This window comes from Pristiophorus japonicus, chromosome 1 (assembly GCF_044704955.1).
Source record: "Pristiophorus japonicus isolate sPriJap1 chromosome 1, sPriJap1.hap1, whole genome shotgun sequence".
NCBI lineage: Eukaryota > Metazoa > Chordata > Chondrichthyes > Pristiophoridae > Pristiophorus > Pristiophorus japonicus.
Genome location: NC_091977.1, coordinates 541,032,538 through 541,059,652, shown reverse-complemented (window position 1 = coordinate 541,059,652; position 27,115 = coordinate 541,032,538). Strand labels below are relative to the sequence as shown.

At 47.7% G+C, this 27,115-nt stretch overlaps 1 protein-coding gene across 1 annotated transcript in view; it reads left to right on the top strand.

The window, feature by feature from the left end:
* Positions 1-27,115, top strand: part of lama3 (laminin, alpha 3) — a 511,887-nt gene that overhangs the window by 367,138 nt on the left and 117,634 nt on the right. Inside the window, exon 41 of the mRNA XM_070889172.1 lies at positions 15,935-16,036. Within this exon, the coding sequence (XP_070745273.1) occupies positions 15,935-16,036 (102 nt within the window). The remainder of the gene's footprint in view (positions 1-15,934; positions 16,037-27,115) is intronic.

The window sequence follows — 27,115 nt, the reverse complement described above, 5'->3', positions numbered from 1 at the left end:
TTTGAAAGTTTCCACAGTAAAAATGTACTCCAAACTAAAGTAGAATGGAGCCAGTGAAGATTTTTGTAGAACTGAAAAACCTGTTCTACACATTAAAAAATCAGGCGCAGGTTACAAATTAGGCGTCCAGAAGGAGGTGTGGGGGGGAGGGGGGGGAAAGGAACTCATTAAATTCTACAATAAATCCTTATTTATACTTCTACAAATATTATACAAATAAATCCAACCTGAATAAACATTTATAAGCAAAGAAAAGATTAAATAAACCATCTTCCTACCTGTGTGAAAGTGCTTCAGCCAGGGAGAATTCTGCAGCCGTTCGTGCCGCTGAGCGGGAGGGGGAGAGAGAGAGAGAGGAGGGAGGGAGGGAGGGAGGGAGGGAGAGAGAGAGAGAGAGAGGGGAGGGAGGGAGAGAGAGCGAGAGGGGAGGGAGGGAGGAGAGAGAGAGCGAGGGAGGGAGGGAGAGAGAGAGGAGGAGGGAGGGGAGGGGAGGGAGAGAGAGAGAGAGAGGGGGAGGGAGGGGAGAGAGAGAGAGAGGGGAGGGAGGGAGAGAGAGGGGGAAGAGGGAGGGAGAGAGAGAGAGGGGGAGGGAGGGAGAGGGGGGGGGGAGCGGGTGTCGGGTCGGGTCGGGTCGGCGGGGGGGGGAGCGGGTGTCGGGTCTTGTCAGGAGCAGGAGCTGGCCGTGGGAGGAGCCTCATTCACGCAGCGAGGCCATTGGGCCAGGGCTAGGGGCTGCATGCTTCGGGCCCTCCCACACAGTTCGGCGCCTGGAGCTACTGCACTTGCGTGCCGACTGTAGCGCGCATGTGCAGAGGTCCCGGCACTGTTTTCAGCGCAGAGACCTGGCTCCGCCCCCCCCCCCACAGCTCGTGCTGGCTGCGCCGAGGGCCAGAGGACCTGTAAGTAGGTGGAGAATACCGAGGATTTTTTTAAGCCCCGTTTTAGGCGCGAAAAACGGGCGCCCAGCTCGGAGGGGCACCCGATACTCCAGATGTGGCCTCACCAAGGCCCTGTACAACTGCAGTAAAACCTCCCTGCTCCTATACTCAAATCCCCTCGCTATGAAGGCCAACATACCATTTGCCTTCTTCACCGCCTGCTGTACCTGCATGCCAACTTTCAATGACTGATGAACCATGACACCCAGGTCTCGTTGCACCTCCCCTTTTCCTAATCTGTCACCATTCAGATAATATTCTGCCTTCATGTTTTTGCCCCCAAAATGGATAACCTCACATTTATCCACATTATACTGCATCTGCCATGCATTATCCCACTCACCTAACCTGTCCAAGTCACCCTGCAGCCTCTTAGCATCCTCCTCACAGCACACCGCCACCCAGTTTAGTGTCATTTGCAAACTTGGAGATATTACACTCAATTCCTTCATCTAAATCATTAATGTATATTGTAAAGAGCTGGGGTCCCAGCACTGAGCCCTGCGGCACTCCACTAGTCACTGGCTGCCATTCTGAAAAGGACCCGTTTATCCCAACTCTCTGCTTCCTGTCTGTCAACCAGTTCTCTATCCACGTCAGTACATTACCCCCAATGCCATGTGCTTTGATTTTGCACACCAATCTCTTGTGCGGGACCTTGTCAAAAGCCTTTTGAAAGTCCAAATACACCACATCCACTGGTTCTCCCTTGTCCACTTTGCTAGTTGCATCCTCAAAAAATTCCAGAAGATTTGTCAAGCATGATTTCCCTTTCATAAATCCATGCTGACTTGGACCAATCCTGTCACTGCTTTACAAATGCGCTGCTATTTCATCCTTAATGATTGATTCCAACATTTTCCCCACGACTGATGTCAGACTAACCGGTCTATAATTACCCGTTTTCTCTCGCCCTCCTTTTTTAAACAGTGGTGTTACATTAGCTACCCCCCAGTCCATAGGAACTGATCCAAAGTCGATATACTGTTGGAAAATGATCATCAATGCATCCACTATTTCTAGGGCCATTTCCTTAAGTACTCTGGGATGCAGACTATCAAGCCCCGGGGATTTATCGGCCTTCAATCCCATCAATTTCCCGAACACAATTTCCCGCCTAATAAAGATATCCTTCAGTTCCTCCTTCTCACTAGACCCACTGTCCCCTAGTACATTCGGAAGGTTATTTGTGTCTTCCTTCATGAAGACAGAACCGAAGTATTTGTTCAATTGGTCTGCCATTTCTTTGTTCCCCATTATAAATTCACCTGAATCCGACTGCAAGGGACCTATGTTTGTCTTCACTAATCTTTTTCTCTTCACCTATTTATAGAAGCTTTTGCAGTCAGTTTTTATGTTCCCAGCCAGCTTCCTCTCATACTCTATTTTTCCCCTCTTAATTAAACCCTTAATCCTCCTCTGCTGAATTCTAAATTTCTCCCAGTCCTCAGGCTTGCTGCTTTTTCTGGCCAATTTATATGCCTCTTCCTTGGTTTTAACACGATCCTTAATTTCCCTTGTTAGCCACGGTTGAGTCACCTTCCCCGTTTTATTTTTACGCCAGACAGGGATGTACAATTGCTGAAGTTCATCGATGTGATCTTTAAATGTTTGCCATTGCTTATCCAATGTCACCCTTTAAGTATCCTTTGCCAGTCTATTCTAGGCAATTTACGCCTCATACCGTCGAAGTTACCTTTCCTTAAGTTCAGGACCCTAGTCTCTGAATTAACTGTGTCACTCTCCATCTTAATAAAGAATTCTACCATATTATGGTCACTCTTCCACAAGGGGCCTCGCACCACAAGATTGCTAATTAATCCCTTCTCATTACACATCACCCAGTCTAGGATGGCCAGCTCTCTAGTTGGTTCCTCGACATATTGGTCTAGAAAACCATCCCTCCAGGAAATCCTCCTCCACCACATTGCTACTAGTTTGGTTAGCCCAATCAATATGTAGATTAAAGTGGCTCATGATAACTGCTGTACCTTTATTGCATGCATCCCTTATTTCTTGTTTGATGCTGTCCCCAACTTCTGTACACAACTCCCACTAGAGTTTTCTGTCCTTTGGTATTCCGCAGCTCCACCCATACCGATTCCACATCATCCAGGCTAATGTCCCTCCTTACTATTGCATTAATTTCCTCTTTAACCAGCAACGCCACCCCGCCTCCTTTTCCTTTCTGTCTATCCTTCCTAAATGTTGAATGCCCCTGGATGTTGAGTTCCCAGCCTTGGTCACCCTGGAGCCATGTCTCCGTGATACCAATCACATCATATCCGTTAACTGCTATCTGCACAGTTAATTCGTCCACCTTATTCCGAATACTCCTCGCATTGAGGCACAGAGCCTTCAGGCTTGTCTTTTTAACACACTTTGCCCCTTTAGAATTTGGCTGTAATGTGGCCCTTTTTATTTTTTGCCTTGGGTTTCTCTGCCCTCTACTTTTATTCATCTCCTTTCTGTCTTTTGCTTTTGTCTCCTTTTTGTTTCCCTCTGTTTCCCTACATAGGTTCCCATCCCCCTGCCATGTTAGTTTAACTCCTCTCCAACAGCACTCGCAAACACTCCCCCTAGGACATTGGTTCCTGTCCTGCCCAGGTGCAGACCGTCCTGTTTGTACTGGTCCCACCTCCCCCAGAACCGGTTCCAATGTCCCAGGAATTTGAATCCCTCCCTCTTGCACCAAGCCACGTATTCATGTGAGCTATCTTGCGATTCCTACTCTGACTAGCACGTGGCACTGGTAGCAATCCTGAGATTACTACTTTTCAGGTCCTACTTTTTAATTTAGCTCCTAGCTCCCTAAGAGGTGGAAAATAGAGTATGAGAGGAAGCTTGCTGGGAGCATAAAAACTGACTGCAAAATCATCTATAGATATGTGAAGAGAAAAAGGTTAGTGAAAACAAATGTAGACCCCTTGCAGTCAGATTCAGATGAATTTATAATGGGGAACAAAAAAATAGCGGACCAAATACTTTGGTTCTGTCTTCACGAAGGAAGACATGAATAACCTTCCGGAAATACTTGGGGACCGGAAATACAGGGGTAGGCCATCTAGCCCCTCGAGCCTGCTCCGCCATTCAATAAGATCATGGCTGATCTGGCCGTGGACTCAGCTCCGCTTACCCGCCCGCTCCCCGTAACCCTTAATTCCCTTATTGGTTAAAAATCGATCTATCTGTGACTTGAATACATTCAATGAACTAGCCTCAACTGCTTCCTTGGGCAGAGAATTCCACAGATTCACAACCCTCTGGGAGAAGAAATTCCTTTCAACTCGGTTTTAAATTGGCTCCCCCGTATTTTGAGGCTGTGCACCCTGGTTCTAGTCTCCCCGACCAGTGGAAACAACCTCTCCACCTCTATCTTGTCTATCCCTTTCATTATTTTAAATGTTTCTATCAGATCACCCCTCATCCTTCTGAACTCCAGCGAGTAATCTATCATCATAAGGTAACCCCCTCATCTCTGGAATCAGCCTAGTGAATCGTTTCTGTATCCCCTCCAAAGCCAGTATATCCTTCCTTAAGTAAGGTGACCAAAACTGCACGCAGTACTCTAGGTGCGGCTTTACCAATACCCTATACAGTTGCAGAAGAACCTCCCTGCTTTTGTACTCCATCCCTCTCGCAATGAAGGCCAGCATTCCATTCGCCTTCCTGATTACCTGCTGCACCTGCAAACTAACTTTTTGGGATTCATGCACAAGGACCCCCAGGTCCCTCTGCACCTCAGCATGTTGTAATTTCTCCCCATTCAAATAATATTCCCTTTTACTGTTTTTTTTCCCAAGGTGGATGACCTCACACTTTCCGACATTGTATTCCATCTGCCAAACCTTAGCCCATTCGCTTAACCTATCTAAATCTCTTTGCAGCCTCTCTGTGTCCTCTACACAACCCGCTTTCCCACTAATCTTTGTGTCATCTGCAAATTTTGTTACACTACACTCTGTCCCCTCTTCCAGATCATCTATGTATATTATAAACAGTTGTGGTCCCAGCACCGATCCCTGTGGCATACCACTAACCACCGATTTCCAACCCGAAAAGGACCCATTTATCCCGACTCTTTGCTTTCTGTTCGGCAGCCAATTCTCTATCCATGCTAATACATTTCCTCTGACTCCGCATACCTCTATCTTCTGCAGTAACCTTTTGTGTGGCACCTTATCGAATGCCTTGTGGAAATCTAAATACACCACATCCATCAGTACACCTCTATCCACCATGCTCGTTATATCCTCAAAGAATTCCAGTAAATTAGTTAAACGTGATTTCCCCTTCATGAATCCATGCTGCTTCTGCTTGATTGCACTATTCCTATCTAGATGTCCCGCTATTTCTTCCTTAATGATAGTTTCAAGCATTTTCCCCACTACAGATGTTAAACTAACTGGCCTATAGTTATCTGCCTTTTGTCTGCCCCCTTTTTTAAACAGAGGCGTTACATTCGCTGCTTTCCAATCCGCTGGTACCTCCCCAGAGTCCAGAGAATTTTGGTAGATTATAACGAATGCATCTGCTATAACTTCCGCCATCTCTTTTAATACCCTGGGATGCATTTTCTCAGGACCAGGGGACTTGTCTACCTTGAGTCCCATTAGCCTGCCCAGCACTACCCCCCTAGTGATAGTGATTGTCTCAAGGTCCTCCTTCCCACATTCCTATGACCAGCAATTTTTGGCATGATTTTTGTGTCTTCCACTGTGAAGACCAAAGCAAAATAATTGTTTAAAGTCTCAGCCATTTCCACTTTTCCCATTATTAAATCCCCCTTCTCATCTTCGAAGGGACCAACATTTACTTTAGTCACGCTTTTCCGTTTTATATATCAGTAAAAGCTTTTACTATCTGTTTTTATGTTTTGCGCAAGTTTACCTTCGTAATCTATCTTTCCTTTCTTTATTGCTTTTTTAGTCATTCTTTGCTGTTGTTTAAAATGTTCCCAATCTTCTAGTTTCCCACTAACCTTGGCCACTTTATACGCATTGGTCTTTAATTTGATACTCTCCTTTATTTCATTGGTTATCCACGGCTGGTTATCCCTTCTCTTACTACCCTTCTTTTTCACTGGAATATATTTTTGTTGCGCACTATGAAAGAGCTCCTTAAAAGTCCTCCACTGTTCCTCAATTGTGCCACCGTTTAGTCTGTGTTTCCAGTCTACTTTAGCCAACTCTGCCTTCATCCCACTGTAGTCCCCTTTGTTTAAGCATAATACGCTCGTTTCTGAAACAACTTCCTCACCCTCAATCTGTATTACAAATTCAACCATACTGTGATCACTCATTCCGAGAGGATCTTTCACTAGGAGATCGTTTATTTTTCCTGTCTCATTACACAGGACCAGATCTAAGATAGCTTGCTCCCTTGTAGGTTCTGTTACATACTGTTCTAAGAAACAATCCCATATGCATTCTATGAATTCCTCCTCCAGGCTACCCCGTGCGATTTGAGTTGACCAATCGATATGTAGGTTAAAATCCCCCATGACTACTGCCGTTCCTTTTTCACATGCCTCCATTATTCCCTTGATTATTGCCCGCCCCACCGTGAAGTTATTATTTGGGGGCCAATAAACTACGCCCACCAGTGACTTTTTCCCCTTACTATCTCTAATCTCCACCCACAATGATTCAACATTTTGTTCATTAGAGCCAATATCGTCTCTCACAACTGCCCTGATATCATCCTTTATTAACAGAGCTACCCCGCCTCCTTTCCCTTCTTGTCTATCTTTCCGAATCGTCAGATAGAAACATAGAAACATAGAAAATAGGTGCAGGAGTAGGCCATTCGGCCCTTCTAGCCTGCACCGCCATTCAATGAGTTCATGGCTGAAACTGCAACTTCAGTACCCCATTCCTGCTTTCTCACCATACCCCTTGATTCCCCTAGTAGTAAGGACTTCATCTAACTCCTTTTTGAATATATTTAGTGAATTGGCCTCAACAACTTTCTGTGGTAGAGAATTCCACAGGTTCACCACTCTCTGGGTGAAGAAATTCCTCCTCATCTCGGTCCTAAATGGCTTCCCCCTTATCCTTAGACTGTGACCCCTGGTTCTGGACTTCCCCAACATTGGGAACATTCTTCCTGCATCTAACCTGTCTAACCCCGTCAGAATTTTAAACGCTTCTATGAGGTCCCCTCTCATTCTTCTGAACTCCAGTGAATACAAGCCCAGTTGATCCAGTCTTTCTTGATAGGTCAGACCCGCCATCCCGGGAATCAGTCTGGTGAACCTTCGCTGCACTCCCTCAATAGCAAGAATGTCCTTCCTCAGGTTAGGAGACCAAAACTGTACACAATACTCCAGGTGTGGCCTCACCAAGGCCCTGTACAATTGTAGCAACACCTCCCTGCCCTTGTACTCAAATCCCCTCGCTATGAAGGCCAACATGCCATTTGCTTTCTTAACCGCCTGCTGCACCTGCATGCCAACCTTCAATGACTGATGTACCATGACACCCAGGTCTCTTTGCACCTGCCCTTTTCCTAATCTGTCACCATTCAGATAATAGTATGTCTCTCTGTTTTTACCACCAAAGTGGATAACCTCACATTTATCCACATTATACTTCATCTGCCATGCATTTGCCCACTCACCTAACCTATCCAAGTCGCTCTGCAGCCTCATAGAATCCTCCTTGCAGCTCACACTGCCACCCAACTTAGTGTCATCTGCAAATTTGGAGATACTACATTTAATCCCCTCGTCTAAATCATTAATGTACAGTATAAACAGCTGGGGCCCCAGCACAGAACCTTGCGGTACCCCACTAGTCACTGCCTGCCATTCTGAAAAGTCCCCATTTACTCCTACTCTTTGCTTCCTGTCTGACAACCAGTTCTCAATCCATGTCAGCACACTACCCCCAATCCCATGTGCTTTAACTTTGCACATTAATCTCTTGTGTGGGACCTTGTCGAAAGCCTTCTGAAAGTCCAAATATACCACATCAACTGGTTCTCCCTTGTCCACTCTACTGGAAACATCCTCAAAAAATTCCAGAAGATTTGTCAAGCATGATTTCCCTTTCACAAATCCATGCTGACTTGGACCTATCATATTACCTCTTTCCAAATGCATTGCTATGACATCCTTAATAATTGATTCCATCATTTTACCCACTACCGATGTCAGGCTGACCGGTCTGTAATTCCCTGTTTTCTCTCTCCCTCCTTTTTTAAAAAGTGGGGTTACATTGGCTTCCCTCCACTCGATAGGAACTGATCCAGAGTCAATGGAATGTTGGAAAATGACTGTCAATGCATCCACTATTTCCAAGGCCACCTCCTTAAGTACTCTGGGATGCAGTCCATCAGGCCCTGGGGATTTATCGGCCTTCAATCCCATCAATTTCCCCAAAACAATTTCCCGACTAATAAGGATTTCCCTCAGTTCCTCCTCCTTACTAGACCCTCCGACCCCTTTTATATCCGGAAGGTTGTTTGTGTCCTCCTCAGTGAATACCGAACCAAAGTACTTGTTCAATTGGTCCGCCATTTCTTTGTTCCCCGTTATGACTTCCCCCGATTCTGACTGCAGGGGACCTACGTTTGTATTTACTAATATTTTTCTCTTTACATACCTATAGAAACTTTTGCAATCCGTCTTAATGTTCCCTGCAAGCTTCTTCTCATACTCCATTTTCCCTGCCCTAATCAAACCCTTTGTCCTCCTCTGCTGAGTTCTAAATTTCTCCCAGTCCCCGGGTTCTCTGCTATTTCTGGCCAATTTGTATGCCACTTCCTTGGCTTTAATGCTATCCCTGATTTCCCTTGATAGCCACGGTTGAGCCACCTTCCCTTTTTTATTTTTACGACAGACAGGAATGTACAATTGTTGTAGATCATCCATGCGGTCTCTAAATGTCTGCCATTGCCCATCCACAGTCAACCCCTTCAGTATCATTCGCCAATCTATCCTAGCCAATTCACGCCTCATACCTTCAAAGTTACCCTTCTTTAAGTTCTGGACCATGGTCTCTGAATTAACTGTTTCATTCTCCATCCTAATGCAGAATTCCACCATATTATGGTCACTCTTCCCCAAGGGGCCTCGCACAACGAGATTGCTAATTAATCCTCTCTCATTACACAACACCCAGTCTAAGATGGCCTCCCCCCTAGTTGGTTCCTCGACATATTGGTCTAAAAAACCATCCCTTATGCACTCCAGGAAATCCTCCTCTACCGTATTGCTTCCAGTTTGGTTAACCCAATCTATGTGCATATTAAAGTCACGCATTATAACTGCTGCACCTTTATTGCACGCACCCCTAATTTCATGTTTGATGCCCTCCCCAACATCACTACTACTGTTTGGAGGTCTGTACACAACTCCCACTAACGTTTTTTGTCCTTTGGTATTCTGCAGCTCTACCCATATAGATTTCACATCATCCAAGCTAATGTCCTTCCGAACTATTGCATTAATCTCCTCTTTAACCAGCAATGCTACCCCACCTCCTTTTCCTTTTATTCTATCTTTCCTGAATGTTTAATTCCCAGTCTTGGCCACCCTGCAACCATGTTTCTGTAATGGCCACCAAATCATACCCATTTGTAATGATTTGTGCCGTCAACTCATTTACTTTATTTCGAATGCTGCGTGCATTTAGGTAAGAGTGTTTTAATCCTAGTTTTTAAACCATGATTTTTAGTTTTGACCCCTCCTGCAGCCCCTTTATATTCAGTTGCCCTTTTTGTTTTTTGCCTTGCGTTTCTCTGCCCTCCACTTTTACTCATCTCCTTTCTGTCTTTTGCTTTTGTCTCCTTTTTGTTTCCCTCTGTCTCCCTGCATTGGTTCCCATCCCCCTGCCATATTAGTTTAACTCCTCCCCAACAGCACTAGCAAACACTCCCACTAGGACATTGGTTCCGGTCCTGCCCAGGTGCAGACCGTCCGGTTTGTACTGATCCCACCTCCCCCAGAACCGGTTCCAATGCCCCAGGAATTTGAATCCCTCCCTGCTGCACCACTGCTCATGCCACGTATTCATCTGCGCTATCCTGCGATTCCTACTCTGACTGGCACGTGGCACTGGTAGCAATCCCGAGATTACTACTTTTGAGTCCTACTTTTTAATTTAGCTCCTATCTCCTTAAATTCGTTTCGTAGGACCTCATCCCTTTTTTTACCTAATGAGAAGGAGGAACTGAAGGAAATCCTTATTAGGCTGGAAATTATGTTAGGGAAATTGATGGGATTGAAGGCCGATAAATCCCCAGGGCCTGATAGTCTGCATCCCAGAGTACTTAAGGAAGTAGCCATAGAAATAGTGGATGCATTGGTGATCATTTTCCAACAGTCAATCGATTCTTGATCGGTTCCTGTGACTGGAGGTTAGATAATGTAACACCACTTTTTAAGAAAGGAAGGAGAGAGAAAATGGGTAATTATGGACCAGTTAGCTTGACATCAGTAGTGAGGAAAATGTTGGAATCAACTATTAAAGATGAAATAGCAGCACATTTGAAAGCAGTGACGGGATCGATCCAAGTCAGCATGGATTTATGAAAGGGAAATCCTGCTTGATTAATCTTCTAGAATTTTTTGAGGATGTAACTAGTACAGTGGACAAAGGAGGACCAGTGGATGTTGTGTATTTGGACTTTCAAGAGATTGGTGTGCAAAATTAAAGCACATGGTATTGGTGGTAATGTACTGATGTGGATAGAGAACTGGTTGGCAGACAGGAAGCAGAGAGTTGGGATAAACGGGTCCTTTTCAGAATGGCAGGCAGTGACTAGTGGAGTGCCGCAGGGCTCAGTGCTGGGACCCCAGCTATTTAATATGCATTAATGATTTGGATGAAGGAATTGAGTGTAATATCTCCAAATTTGAAGATGACACAAAGCTGGGTGATGGTGTGAGCTGTGAGGAGGACGCTAAAAGGCTGCAGGGTGACTTGGACAGGTTAGGTGAGTGGGCAAATGCATGGCAGATGCAGTATAATGTGGATAAATGTGAGGTTATCCACTTTGGTGGCAAAAACACGAAGGCAGAATATTATCTGAATGGCGGCAGATTAGGAAAAGGGGAGGTGCAACGAGACCTGGGTGTCATGGTTCATCAGTCATTGAAAGTTGGCATGCAGGTACAGCAGGCGGTGAAGAAGGCAAATGGTATGTTGACCTTCATAGCTAGGGGATTTGAGTATAGGAGCAGGGAGGTCTTACTGCAGTTGTACAGGGCCTTGGTGAGGCCTCACCTGGAATATTGTGTTCAGTTTTGGTCTCCTAATCTGAGGAAGGACGTTCTTGTTATTGAGGGAGTGCAGCGAAGGTTCACCAGACTGATTCCCGGCATGGCAGGACTGACATATGAGGAGAGACTGGATCGACTGGGTCTGTATTCACTGGAATTTAGAGGGGATCTCATAGAAACATATAAAATTCTGACGGGATTGGACAGGTTAGATGCAGGAAGAATGTTCCCGATGTTGGGGAAGTCCAGAACCAGGGGACATAGTCTAAGGATAAGGGGTAAGCCATTTAGGACTGAGATGAGGAGAAACCTCTTCACTCAGAGAGTTGTTGAGCAGTGGAATTCCCTACTGTAGAGAGTTGTTGAGGCCAGTTCATTGGATATATTCAAGAGGGAGTTAGATATGGCCCTTACGGATAAAGGGGTATGGAGAGAAAGCAGGAAAGGGATACTGAGGGAATGATCAGCCATGATCTTATTGATTATTGAATGGTGGTGCAGGCTCGAAGGGCCGAATGGCCTACTCCTGCATTTATTTTCCACGTTTCTCTGTTAAATTCCTTTTGTGATCATCCTAAATTTATGCCCTCTCCTTAACATTGTGCTGACCAGTGCAAATATCCGATCCGTGGCAAAGGTGCGACGAATGATGGTACAGAGCCCAGAAAAGGCGAGGGCCCAGGGGCAGCACGGGCCCAGCCCACACTGTGCGATATGTGTCCACACTGGGTCTGTGCAGCAGAGCTGGTCTCCAGTCGTCTTGGTTAATCCTTGCTACTGGACCAAGACCTAGCTCTGTCAAGCCCGTGTGGTGGCTGGTGTGCAACATGTTAAAAATATCCACGCTCAGGTATCTTCCACCCCCTCAACTGGAGTTCAGGACTGGAACCTTCATTGAAACATCTGTGAACCCTTGTGGAAGCAAGTCATCCTCGTTCGAGGGACCGCCTATGATGATGATAACTAATCACAACCTTTCTTAATCTTGATAATCCTCGGAATCAAGGAACACTTGCTTCCACTCTTAGCATGAGTTCTCAGGTGGCTGAACAGTCCAATACGGGAATTACAGTCCCTGTCACAGGTGGGACAGACAGTGGTTGAGGGAAAGGGTGGGTGGGACTGGTTTGCCGCACGCTCCTTCCGCTGCCTGCGCTTGATTTCTGCATGCTCTCGCCGACGAGACTCGAGGTACTCAGCGACCTCCCGGATGCACTTCCTTCACTTAGGGTGGTCTTTGGCCAGGGACTCCCAGGTGTCAGTGGGGATGTTGTACTTTATCAGGGAGGCTTTGAGGGTGTCCCTGTAACATTTCCTCTGCCTTTGGCTCGTTTACCGTGGACGAGTTCCGAGTAGAGCGCTTGCTTTGGGAGTCTCGTGTCTGGCATGCAAACTATGTGGCCTGCCCAGCGGAGCTGGTCGAGTGTGGTCAGTGCTTCAATGCTGGGGATGTTGGCCTGGTCGAGGACGCTAACGTTGGTGCGTCTGTCCTCCCAGGGGATTTGCAAGATCTTGCAAGATACTTCTCCAGTGACTTGAGGTGTCTACTGTACATGGTCCATGTCTCTCAGCCATACAAGAGGGTGGGTATCACTACGGCCCTGTACACCATGAGCTTGATGACAGTTTTGAGGGACTGGTCTTCAAACACTCATTTCCTCAGGCGACTGAAGGCTGTACTGGCGCACTGGAGGCGGTGTTGGATCTCGTCGTCAATGCCTGCTCTTGTTGATAGGAGGCTCCAGGGATCGGGCAAGTGGTCCACGTTGTCTAGGGCGACGCCGTGGATCTTGATGTCTGGGGGCAGTGCTGTGCGGCGAGGACAGGCTGGTGGAGGACCTTTGTCTTACTAATGTTTAGCTAAGGCACATGCTTTCATACGCCTCAGTAAATACATAAACTATGTCCTGGAGTTCAGCCTCTGTGTATGCGCAGACGCAGGCGTCGTCCGCGTATTGTAGTTCGACGACAGAGGTTGGGGTGGAACTGGTCTGGAGACGCCGAAGGTTGAACAGCTTCCCACTGGTTCTGTAGTTTAGTTCCATTCCAGCGGGGAGTTTATCAACTGTGAGGTAGAGCGTGGCAGCGAGGAAGATTGAGAAGAGGGTTGGGGCGATGACGCAGCCCTGCTTGACCCGGTCCGGACGTGGATTGGGTCTGTGATGGAACCGTTGGTCAGGATCACGGCCTGCATGTCGTCGTGGAGCAGGCGGAGGATGGTGGCGTACTTTTGGGGGCATCCGAAACGGAGGAGGACGCTCCATAGACCCTCGCGGTTGACAGTGTCAAAGGCCTTTGTCAGGTCGAAGAAGGCCATGTATAAGGGCTGGTGCTGTTCCCTGCATTTTTCCTGCAGCTGCCGAGCTGCAAAGATCATGTCCGTTGTGCCCCGGAGGGGATGAAATCCGCACTGCGACTCTGGGAGGAGCTCCTCGGCCACGGGGAGAAGACAGTTGAGGAGAACTCTAGCGACGACTTTCCCAGGGAGATAGCAGGGAGTTTCCTCTGTAGTTGCCGCAGTCGGACTTGTCCCCTTTTTTAATGATGGTCATGACCACTGCATCTCTAAGATCTCCCGACATGCTCTCCTCCCTCAAGATGAGAGAGATGAGGTCGTGTATTCGCGCCAGTAGTGCCTCTCCGCCATACTTCAGTGCCTCAGCAGGGATTCCATCCACTCCCGTAGCCTTGTTTTTTTAGCTGTCTTCTGGCCTTTTCTACCTCGTGCATTATTGGCGTCTCACTGAGGTGGTGACGGGTCGCATGCTGCGGAATGGAGTCGAGAACACTCGAGTCAAAGGCAGAGTCTCGATTGAGGAGATCTTCGAAGTGTTCCTTCCAGCAGGCCCTGACTGCCCCGGTGTCCTTGATGAGTGTTTCCCCATTCTTGGCCAGGAGTGGGGTGAGGCCTTGGGAGTTTGGTCCGTATGTGGCCTTGACTGCGGTGAAGAATCCTCGCACATCATGGTTGTCGGCCAGCTGCTGTATCTCCTGTGCTTCCTCCATCCACCACCTGTTCTTTAGGTCCCGGGTTTTTTGTTGGACCTCAGCCTTGAGCCGCCTGTAATGTTGCTTTGCTGCTCCCGAGTTGGGTTGTTGCTTGAGACTCAGAAATGCCCTGCGCTTGCGATCTATTAGTTCTTGGATCTCCTGATCATTCTCATCAAACCAGTCCTGGTGTTTCCTGATTGAGTGACCGAGCGTCTCTTTGCAGGCACTGGTTATGGAGGCCTGGAGGGCAGACCAAGCGTTGTGGACATTCTGCGTCTCGGGGTCATCAAGGCATGCCAGGTTAGCTGTGAGGCGCTGGCTGTAAAGGACTCTCTTAGCTGGGTCCTTAAGTGCCCCGGCATTGACTTTTTTGCGACATTGTTTCTACTGCCCCCTTCGCTTTGGGGCTATGCTGATGTTAATGATGGATCGGATTAGTGATGGTCCATCCAGCAGTCGTCGGCTCCTGTCATGGCACGGGTGATGCTCACACCCTTGCGATCCCTGGCTCGGACAATGACATAGTCGAGTAGGTGCCAGTGTTTGGAGCGAGGGTGTTGCCACGATGCCAAGTATTTGTCCCTCTGGCGGAACAAGGTGTTGGTGATGACAAGTTCATGCTCTAGACATTTCATCGGGACTAGGGTACCGCTGGAGTTGGCTTTCCTTATCCCCTCTCTGCCAATCACGCCTCCCCAGAGCTCTGTGTCCCTGCCGACCCTGGCGTTGAAGTCGATGAGGAGGATCAGTTAGTTGCCCGCGGGGATGCAGGTCAGGGATTTTTCGAAGTTGGAGTAAAAACCCTCTTTGGTCTGATCTGTTGCATCGAGTGTTGGGGTGTAAGCACTGATGACTGTGGTGCACTGGTTCCGGGATAGGGTGAGTCGAAGAGTCATGAGGCGTTCGTTAGCCCCACAGGGGGAGTCTTTGAGCCGGTCAACCAGCTCGTTTTTGATGGCAAAGCCGACTCCGTGGAGGCAGCATTCTTCCTCTGGTTTCCCTTTCCAGAAGAAGGTGTAACCTCCACCTTGTTCCTTGAGCTGGCCTTCCCTTGTCTGCCGGGTCTCGCTTAGGGCTGCGATGTCGATATCAAAGCGTCTAAGTTCCCAGGCAACTATGGCGGTACAGCGTTCCGGTCTGTCGCTGTTGGGGTTGTCCATGAGGGTCCTGACGTTCCAGGTCCCGAACTTCATATTAGAGGAGTGGAAGATGCCTGTGCGTGATTTCTTTTAACATGGGGTGGTCATTGCACGCCGGCTACCACACGGGCTTAGCTGAGCGAGGTCTTGGTCCAGTGGCAAGGGGGTCCAGGACGACTGGAGACCAGGCTCTGCTATATGGGCCTAAGGCAAGGTGTTGGCTTAATCTTGAAGACTTCTACTGAGTCACCCGTTAACCTGCTCAGCTCTATAAAAACAATAACAACAACAACTTGTATTTATAGAGCGACTTTAATGTAGTAAAATGTCCCAAGGTGCTTCACAGGAGCTTTATCAAACAAAATTTGACACTGAGCCATGTAAGGAGTTATTAGGCCCGGTGACCAAAAGCTTGGTCAAACAGGTAGGTTTCAAGGCGGAGAGGTTTAGGGAGGGAATTCCAGAGCTTGGGGCCCAGGCAGCTGAAGGCACGGCCACCGATGGTGGAGTGATTATAATCAGGGATGCAGAAGAAGCCAGAATTGGAGAAAAGCAAAGGTCTCAGAGGGTTGTAGGGCGCAATTCTCAATTTTTTTCAGCACTGGTTTAAAATCAACTTTATATTTGTTTTCCTTCAGGTCTCAGCATACGGTGGCTTTCTGACATACCAGGTAAAATCCTTTGGCTTACCAAGTGAAGGGATGACTTTACTGGAGAAAAGATCCGATGTCGAATTGAGAGTAAGTAGCACTCTTTAAATGTGAGGAACTGGAGTGTATAGGCGATGCGGAGTTAGTATATGGCATTGGTATATGACCTGGTCACAGAGGGGACATCAAAGTGCACTGTTCCCACTGCGTTCAGTTCTGGGCCCCACCCCTCAGGAAGGGTATATCGGCCTCGGAGTGGGGGCAGCGCTGATTCACCACAATGATACCAGGGCTGAGAGTGTTAAATTCTGAGGTCAGGTTGCACAGACTAGGCTTATGTTCCGTCAACTCTAGAAGATTAAGGGATGATCTCATTGAGGTGTTTAAGATGATTAAAGCAGTTGTTGGGGTAGGTAGAGAGAAACTATTCCCTCTGGTTGGGGAGTCCAGAACAAGGGGCATCACCTTAAAATGAGAGCCAGGCCGTTCAGGGGGGATGTCAGGATGTATTTCCTCACACAAAGGGTGGTGGGAATCTGGAACTCTTCCCCACAAATGCTGTTGAGGCTATTGCTAGATATTTGTTAGGCAAGGGATATGGAACCAAGGCGGGTAGATGGAGTTAAGCTACAGAATAGTCTTGATTTAAGCGAAGAGGTTGCAAGGCCTCCTCCTGTTCCTATATTCTGAAGTACACTCACAATGTGCAAATGCGATCAAGAAAAAAATTGTAACATGTATGTGCTCTGTTTCAGTAACTGTATTTTGCTTGAACGTAACCTTGCTATGTTACTTTAACACTTTCAAATTGGAAGTAAGCTACACTGTGCCACACAACATAAGAACATAAGAAATAGGAGCAGGAGTAGGCCACCTGGCCCCTCGAGCCTGCTCCGCCATTCAATAAGTTCATGGCTGATCTGATCATGGACTCAGCTCCACTTCCCCGTCCGCTCCCCATAACCTTTTATTCCCTTATCGCTCAAAAATCAGTCGATCTCCACCTTAAATATATTCAATGGTCCAGCCTCCACAGCTCTCTGAGGCAGAGAATTCCATAAATTTACAACCCTCTGAGAGAAGAAATTTCTCCTCATCTCAGTTTTAAATGATCGGGCCCTTATTCTGATGCCTTCTGGAAATCCAAATACACCACATCCACTGGTTCCCCTTTATCCACCCTGTTCGTTACATCCTCAAAGAACTCCAGCAAATTTGTCAAACATGATTTCCCTTTCATAAATCCATGCTGACTCTGCCTGACTGAATTTTGCTTTTCCAAATGTCCCGCTACTGGTTCCTTAATAATGGGCTCCAGCATTTTCCCAACCACAGATGTTAGGCTAACTGGTCTATAGTTTCCTGCTTTTTGTCTGCCTCCTTTTTTAAATAGGGGTGTTACATTTGCAGTTTTCCAATCTGCTGGGACCTCCCCAGAATCCAGGGAATTTTGGTAAATTACAACCAATGCATCCACAATCCCTGCCGTTACTTCTCAAGACCCTAGGATGCAGGGCATCAGGTCCAGGGGATTTGTAAGGCTTTAGTCCCATTATTTTACCGAGTACTACTTCGTTAGTGATAATGATTGTATTAAGTTCCTCCCTACCTATAGCCCCTTGATTATCCACTATTGGGATATTTATCGTGTCTTCTACCTTGAAGACCGATATAAAATATTTGTTCAACGTCTCTGCCATTATTAATTCCCCAGTCTCATCCTCCAGGGGACCAACATTTACTTTAGCCACTCTTTTCCTTTTTATGTATCTGTAGAAAATCTTACTATCTGTTTTTATTTTTCGTGCTAGTTTACTTTCATAATCTATCTTCCCTCTCTTAAATCATTTTTTTAGTCATTTTCTGCGGGCTTTTAAAAGTTTCCCAATCCTCTGGCCTCCCATTAGTCTTGGCCACATTGTATGCCTTTGTTTTCAACTTAATACCCTCCCATATTGCCGAACAATGATTGCCATTTTCCTCAACCATTCTCGCAGACTCCAGCCGGAGTTGTGGCCAGAATCCAGAAGTGAGGCCCCACTACATCATTAAAGCTGCAGTTGTGCAGAGTGAGACCTACCCCATTCTCCACTATCCTGGAGTGCTGGCCTTTTCTAACTCCTTCTGTGTCCGACCCTGGAAAAACCTCCCTTTACTGCACTTATCAACTCCGAACTGTCCAGCCTTTGGTCCTCTATTCACCATGACATCTCTGCAGCTACCGATCTGCTCAACCGCACTCTCGTCACCACCTTTGATGCCCTAGTCCCTCTTAAAACTGTCATGTTTGTAACTACAATGTAACACCACTGTATTACTGTATACACTCAACTTAGATGCACACCTTGACCACAGGGGGTGAACTTGTGGGAGACACTCCTTACCTGATCACACAGGTATATAAAGGGAGGTCCCACGCAGGGTCATCACTTCTGGAGTCCTGTAATAAAGAGTTAAGGTCACAGAGTGGCCTTGTCCCTGGAATGTGCCTCGTGTGGTTTCATGCTGTAGAGTAAGGACTTTACATTGGCGACGAGAAACGGGAATTCACGACCCACGAGAATGGCCACCGGTAGCACAGAGGAACGGTACTGTGTTGGGGAAGACTGGGATGATTTTGTCGAGAGGCTTCAGCAAAGCTTCATTACGAAAGACTGGCTGGGGGATGCAGCGGCCGACAAGCGACGGGCTCATCTCCTGACCAGCTGCGGGCCAAAGACTTACGCGCTCATCAAGGACTTACTGGCACCCGAAAAGCCGTCGGACAAAACCTTTGAAGAGCTCAGCAAATTAATCGGGGAGCACCTCAAAACGGCGAGCAGCATACTCATGGATCGATGGGCCGAATGGCCTACTCCTGCACCTATTTTCTATGACGCAGATTCTACACCCTCCGACGTCGTGAAGGACAGAGCATACCAGACTTTGTAACGGACCTCCGGCGTTTGGCCAGCCTCTGTAAGTTCACAGACGCCTGCAGGGGGGAGATGCTAAGGGACTTCTTTATCGAGGGTATCGGTCATGCGTGAATTTTTTGCAAGTTAATTGAGACCAAGCACTTGACCTTGGAAGCGGCAGCGTTGTTAACTCAAACTTTCATGACGGGAGAGGAAGAGACGAAAATGATTTACGCGCACAATTCTGCCTCTAACGCAGCGATAGATCAGGGAGTCAACATCATCAATGCTGCTCAGAGCCCCACAGGCAGGCAGCGACTGAATTCAGCGACTGAGCGAGCCCCATCGTTCCCGTTCTAAAAGCGGATGGCTCTGTCAAGATCTGTGGTGACTACAAGGCCACCATCAATCGGGTGTCCCTACAAGACCAATACCCGCTCCCAAGAGCGGAGGATCTCTTCGCCACACTGGCAGGCGGCAAGCTGTTCACCAAGTTGGACCTCACTTCAGCCTATATGACCCAGGAACTGGCCGACGAATCCAAACTACTGACCACCATCACCACGTTTGGATTGTTTGCGTATAACAGGTGCCCGTTTGGCATTCGATCAGCGGCCGCGATTTTTCAACGTAACATGGAAAGCCTGCTCAAATCCATTCCGGTAACAATCGTATTCCAGGACGACATCCTCATCACGGGCCGAGACACCGAGGAACACCTCCACAACCTGGAGGAGGTGCTACGCCAACTGGACCGGGTAGGCTGCAACTCAAGAAGTCAAAATGCATGTTCTTAGCTCCTGAGGTTGAGTTTCTGGGCAGGAGGGTTGCTGCAGATGGGATTCGGCCCACCGAATCCAAAACAGAGGCGATTCGACGAGCACCCAGGCCCTGCAACACATCGGAGCTGCGTTCATTCCTGGGACTGTTGAACTATTTTGGGAACTTTCTGCCGAACTTGAGCACGTTGTTGGAGCCTGCGTAAGGGTTACACGTGCTCCTGCGTAAGGGTTGCGATTGGTTTTGGGGGGATTGTCAGGAACGGGCTTTTGATTGGACGCGAAACCTACTTTGTTCAAACAAGTTGTTGACCCTGCACGACCCCTGTAAACGTTTAGTTCTGACATGTGACGCATCGTCCTATGGGGTTGGGTGTGTGTTGCAGCAGCGTAATGCTGAGGGTCAGCTACAACCTGTGGCTTATGCCTCCAGGTCACTCAAGCAGAACGGGGCTATGGGATGGTCGAGAAGGAAGCGCTAGCATGTGTCTATGGTGTAAAAAAAATGCATCAGTACCTCTTCGGTAGGAAGTTTGAATTAGGGACTGACCACAAGCCACTCACATCCCTGTTGTCAGACAGTAAGGCTATCAATGCCAACACATCAGCCTGCATACAGCGATGGGCTCTCACGCTGGCTGCTTATGACTACTCCACCCGGCACCGGCCCAGCACTGAAAATTGCGCTGACGCGCTCAGCAGGCTCCCACTGGCCACCACTGAGGGGGCAGCTAAGCAAAGTGCTGAGGTGGTCATGGCTGTCGATGCCTTTGACAGCGCAGGCTTCCCCATCACAGCCCGCCAGATCAAAATCTGGACAAACAGAGATCCCTTCCTATCCCTGATTAAGAAATGTGTCCTGACTGGGGATTGGGCGCCCGCACACGGAGCATGCCCTGAGGAGGTCAGACCGTTTCACAGACGGATGGATGAGCTCTCCATCCAAGCCGACTGCCTACTATGGTGCAGCCGGGTAGTCATGCCCTAGAAGGGCAGAGAGGCATTCATCAGGGAACTCCACAGGGAGCACCCAGGCATCGTGCTGATGAAGGCCATTGCCTGGTCACACGTTTGGTGGCCTGGAATTGCCTCAGACCTGGAACACTGTGTTCGCAGGTGCATGACCTGTGCCCAGCTGGGTAATGCCCCCAGGGAGGCCCCGCTCAGCCCATGGCCCTGGCCCACCAAGCCATGGTCACGCATTCACGTTGACTACGCGGGCCCATTCATGGGGGAGATGTTCCTCATTGTAGTAGATGCGCACTCGAAATGGATCGAGTGCATCATCCTGAATTCATGCACGTCATCCACCACCATGCAAAGCCTACATGCGACCTTTGCAACCCATGGCTTGCCGGATATCCTGGTTAGTGATAATGACCCATGTTTCACGAACTATGAATTCCGGGAGTTTGTTGGGCAATGGCATCAACCATGTCAGGACTGCGCCGTTCAAACCGGCCTCCAATGGCCAGTCAGAAAGGGCAGTCCAAATCATTAAGCAAGGTATGCTCAGAATTAAAGGACCCTCCCTACAATGCCGCCTATCGCGCCTCCTGCTGGCCTATAGATCCCGCCCACACTCACTCACGGGGGTTCCGCCCGCAGAGCTACTCATGAAATGGACACTCAAAACTCGGTTGTCCCTCATCCACCCAGTCCTGACCGACATAGTTGAGGGCAAGCGCAAGTCACAAAACGAGTACCATGACCATAACTCAAGGGGGAGATGTATAGAAATAAATTATCCTGTATTCGTCCTCAATCACGCCATGGGGCCCAAATGGCTTGAGGATACTGTAATTAACAAAGAGGGGAATAGGGTCATCGTGGTAAAACTCAACAATGGCCAGATATGCCGTAAGCATCTGGACCAAGTAAAAAAAAAGTTCAGCACCGACACGGAGGAACCTGAAGAAGACCATGAGATGGAGCTCACAACACCACCAGTGAACGAGCAACAAGAGCAATCAGAAGAATGCACAGTCCCTGCGGTCAGCCCGGACAGGCCGGAATCACCACAGGTGATAGACACTCACGTCAGTGTCCAACAACTAGAGCCACAACTGCGGCGGTCCACGAGAGAGCATAGACCACCTGAAAGACTAAACCTATGGTCCCAGTAAGACTTTGGGGGGAGGTGGGGGGGGAAGGTGATGTCATGTTTGTAACTAACTACAATGTAACACCACTGTATTACTGTATACACTCAACCTAGATGCACACCTTGACCACAGGGGGTGAACTTGTGGGAGACACTCCTTACCTGACCACACAGGTATATAAAGGGAGGTCCCACGCAGGGTCATCACTTCTGGAGTCCTGTAATAAAGAGTTAAGGTCACAGAGTGGCCTTGTCCCTGGAATGTGCCTCGTGGGGTTTCATGCTGTAGAGTAAGGACTTTACAAAAACAATTACACTCTCTCGCCCTGGCCGTTCCCCTGGTACAGCCCTCTGAAGAGACGTAGACTTGAACATATATGGCGGCCAACTGGTTTCGGCATTCGTCATCACATCTGGCTGGACCACATAAATCACTATCGGGTCCTGTTCTCGTCTGCCAAAATCGCTCACTATTCCAGAATCATTCTGGAATATCAAGATAAACCCCGGCTCATAGTCTCCACTGCTAACTCTCTTTTTAAACCCCTCTCCCCAGTCTCCATCCTCACCTCCAACAATAAATGTGAGGAGCTCATGGACTTCTTTGTCTCGAAGATTCAGACCATCTGTTCAGCTGCCTCTGCCTCTTCCTTCCCCTAGCCCACTGGGCCAAACTTCCTCTAAGGATCCCCCTGCCCTAGCCATGACCTCAAATCTTTCTCCAGTTTCTCTCCGATTTCCCTTCATGACCCATCCGAGCTCATCCTGTTCATGAGACCCACTTCCTGCTCCCTTGACCCTATTGCCACCAAACTGCTGAACACCCAACTTCCTTTTAGGGCTCCCATGTTAGCCGACATTGTTAATGGCTCTCTCTCCTCAGGTACTGTCCCCTCTCCCTCAAATCTGCCGTCATCACCCCTCTCCTCAAAAACCCAACCATCGATCCCTCCGTCCTTGCAAAATACTGCCCCATCTCCAACCTCCCTTTTATCTCCAAAGATTATCCAGAAATACAGCATCAGTTTCCACATGTACACTGACAACACCCAGCTCTACCTCACCACCACTTCTCTCCAACCCTCCATGGTCTCTAAATTATCAGACTGCTTCTCCAGTTGCTGGTTAAAGAGGAGATTAATGTAATAGTAAGGAAGGACATTAGCTTGGATGATGTGGAATCGGTATGGGTGGAGCTGCGGAACAGCAAAGGGCAGAAAAGGTTAGTGGGAGTTGTGTACAGACCACCAAACAGTAGTACTGAGGTTGGGGACGGCATCAAACAGGAAATTAGGGACGCGTGTAATAAAGGTACAGCAGTTATCATGGGTGACTTTAATCTACATATAGATTGGGCTAACCAAACTGGTAGCAATACAGTGGTGGAGGATTTCCTGGAGTGTATAAGGGATGGTTTTCTAGACCAATATGTTGAGGAACCAACTAGAGAGTTGGCCATCCTAGACTGGGTGATGTGTAATGAGAGAGGATTAATTAGCAATCTTGTGGTGCGAGGCCCCTTGGGGAAGAGTGACCATAATATGGTAGAATTCTTCATTAAGATGGAGAGTGACACAGTTCATTCAGAGACTAGGGTCCTGAACTTAAAGAAAGGTAACTTTGATGGTATGAGATGTGAATTGGCTAGAATAGACTGGCGAATGATACGTAAAGGGTTGAAGCTGGATAGGCAATGGCAGACATTTAAAGATCACATGGATGAACTTCAACAATTGTACATCCCTGTCTGGCGTAAAAATAAAACGGGGAAGATGGCTCAACTGTGGCTAACAAGGGAAATTAGGGATAGTATTAAATCCAAGGAAAAGGCATATAAATTGGCCAGAAAAAGCAGCAAACCTGAGGACTGGGAGAATTTTGTAATACAGCAGAGGAGGACAAAGGGTTTAATTAGGAGGGGGAAAATAAAGTACGAGAGTAAGCTTGCAGGGAACATAAAAACTGACTGCAAAAGCTTCTATAGAAGCAAAAGCTTCTGAAGAGAAAAAGATTAGTGAAGACAAATGTAGGTCCCTTGCAGTCAGAATCAGGTGAATTTATAATGGGGAACAAAGAAATGGCAGACTAATTGAACAAATACTTTGGTTCTGTCTTCACTAAGGAAGATACAAATAACCTTCCGGAAATACTAGGGGACCGAGGGTCCAGCGAGAAGGAGGAACTGAAGGAAATCCTTATTAGTCAGGAAATTGTGTTAGGCAAATTGATGGGATTTAAGGCCGATAAATCCCCAAGGCCTGATCGTCTGCATCCCAGAGTACTTAAGAAAGTGGCACTATAGACTCTGGATCAGTTCCTATGGATTGGAGGGTAGCTAATGTAACCCCACTTTTTAAAAAAGGAGGGAGAGAGAATACAGGGATTTATAGACCGGTTAGTCTGACATACCGGTCGTGGGGAAAATGTTGGAATCAATTATTAAAGATGTAATAGCAGCGCATTTGGAAAGCAGTGACAGGATCGGTCCAAGTCAGCATGGATTTATGAAAGGGAAATCATGCTTGACAAATCTTCGAGAATTTTTTGAGGATGTAACTAGTAGAGTGGACAAGGGAGAACCAGTGGATGTGGTGTATTTGGACTTTTAAAAGGCTTTTGACAAGGTCCCACACAAGAGATTAGTGTGCAAAATTAAAGCACATGGTATTGGGGGTAATGTATTGACGTGGATAGAGATTTATTTGGCAGACAGGAAGCAAAGAGTAGGAATAAACGGGTTCTTTTCAGAATGGCAGGCAGTGACTAGTGGAATACCGCAGGGCTCAGTGCTGGGACACCAGCTATTTACAATATACATTAATGATCTGGATGAAGGAATTGAATGTAATATCTCCAAGTTTGCAGATGACACTAAGCTGGGTGGCAGTGTGAGCTGTGAGGAGGATGCTAAGAGGCTGCAGGGTGACTTGGACAGGTTAGGTGAGTGGACAAATGCATGGCAGATGCAGTATAATGTGGATAAATGTGAGGTTATCCACTTTGGTGGCAAAAACAGGGAGGCAGAATATTATCTGAATGGTGACAGATTAGGAAAAGGGGAGGTGCAACGAGACCTGGGTGGCATGGTACCTCAGTCATTGAAAGTTGGCATGCAGGTACAGCAGGCGGTGAAGAAGGCAAATGGCATGTTGGCCTTTATAGCGAGAGGATTTGAGTGTAGGAGCAGGGAGGTCTTACTGCAGTTGTACAGGGCCTTGGTGAAGCCAAACCTTCAATATTGTGTACAGTTTTGTGTACCTCCTAATCTGAGGAAGGACATTCTTGCTATTGAGGAGTGCAGCGAAGGTTCACCAGACTCATTCCCGGGATGGCAGGACTGACATATGAAGAAAGACTGGATCAACTAGCCTTTTATTTACTGGAATTTAGAAGAATGAGAGGGGATCTCATAGAAACATATAAAATTCTGACGGGATTGGACAGGTTAGATGCAGGAAGAATGTTTCCGATGTTGGGGAAGTCCAGAACCAGGGGTCACAGTCTAAGGATAAGGGATAAGTCATGTAGGAATGAGATGAGAAGAAACTTGGTCACTCAGAGTTGTGAACCTGTGGAATTCTCTATCACAGAAAGTTGTTAAGGCCAGTTCGTTAGATATATTCAAAAGGGAGTTAGATGTGGCCCTTGCGGCTAAAGGGATCAAGGGTATGGAGAGAAAGCAGGAAAGGGGTACTGAGGGAATGATCAGCCATGATCATATTGAATGGTGGTGCAGGCTCGAAGGGCCGAATGGCCTACTCCTGCACCTAATTTCTAGTCATGACCCCTGACCACTTGAAACGCGTGAAACTAGCGTTGCCATGCCGTTGCTAAGGACGGCAACACTTTACGGCAGAAGGTCAGTGAAATTTAACGCTAACGCCCATTTCAGAGCGTTCGCGGTAACGCCCATTTTATAAAATGGAAAGTTGGCGTTTTGAAAATGGGTGATAATCCCGCGAACTGAAAACCCATATTTACCGCCTACGCCGGAAATAACGCTTATCTTTGGACGATCTGCACAAAAGTGGAAAGTCTAGCCCCATAGTCTCTGGGGTATCAATGTCTTTGTCGGTATGCATAACTAAGTTCCGTCCTTGACCATGGAGATTGCTTTTAATGGGTGATGAGTCACCATTTGCCTCAGGCTGGCGCCTGGTCCCCTCTCAGGTAGTCCAAAGGTTTTTACTTTAACACAGTTTGTTTTACTTTAAAACAGTTTGTTTGTGGCCTCTTCCTGTGCCTTGTTCCAAGAAAAATAGGTGTAACACAGGAAGGATATATTGGCCTTAGAGGGAGTGCAACGTAGTTTTACCAGAATGATACCGTGACTCCAAGGCTTAAATTATGAGGAGAGTTTATACAAACTAGGATTGTTTTCTCTGGAATTTAGAAGGTTAAGGGGTGATCTGATCGAAGTTTTCAAGATATTAAGTGGAACTGATTGGCAGGGTAGATAGTGAGAAACTATTTCCGCTGGCTGGGGAGGCTAGGACTAAGGGGCATTGTCTGAAAATTAGAGCCAGATCTTTTAGGAGTGAAGTTTGAAACACTTCTACACACAACTCTCTTCTGCAGTTGCTACAGGTTTCATTGTTGATTTTAAATCTGCGATTGATAGATTTCTGTTCACCAAAGGTACTAAGGGGTAAGGGCAAAGGCGGATATACGGAGTTTGGTCACAGATCTGCCATGATCTCATTGAATGGCGGAACAGGTTCGAGGTGCTGATCGGCCTCCTCCTGCTCCTGTGTTCCTGTCGACTTCCTCATCTGCCGCTCAAGTAAAGTCTCTGAAGATAGAATTGCTAATACTTTTAGGGGGAGAAATTCGGTAGTGTCCTGTTCGGGGCGATAACATTCGAGAGGCACGAGACTTAGCGCCAGGTGCGGAAGTCCCGCCCCTCGAGAAATTTGGGTTACCGCCTCTGTAAGGAAGTGCAGCCTCGGCAGTGTTGCCCACTGGGCTGTCATCATCATCATCATCATCATAATAGGCAGTCCCTCGGAATCGAGGAAGACTTGCTTCCACTCTAAAAGTGAGTTCCCAGGTGACTGAACAGTCCAATACGGGAATTACAGTCCCTGTCACAGGTGGGACAGACAGTGGTTGAGGGAAAGGGTGGGTGGGGAGTCTGGTTTGCCGCACGCTCCTTCCGCTGCCTGCGCTTGCTTTCTGCACGCTCTCGGCGACGAGACTCGAGGTGCTCAGCGCCCTCCCGGATGCACTTCCTCCACTTAGGGGCGGACTGGTCTTTGGCCCAGAGACTCCCAGGTGTCGGTGGGGATGTTGCACTTTATCAGGGAGGCGTTGAGGGTGTCCCTTGTAACGTTTCCTCTGCCCACCTGGGGCCCGCTTGCCGTGACGGAGCTCCGAGTAGAGCGCTGGG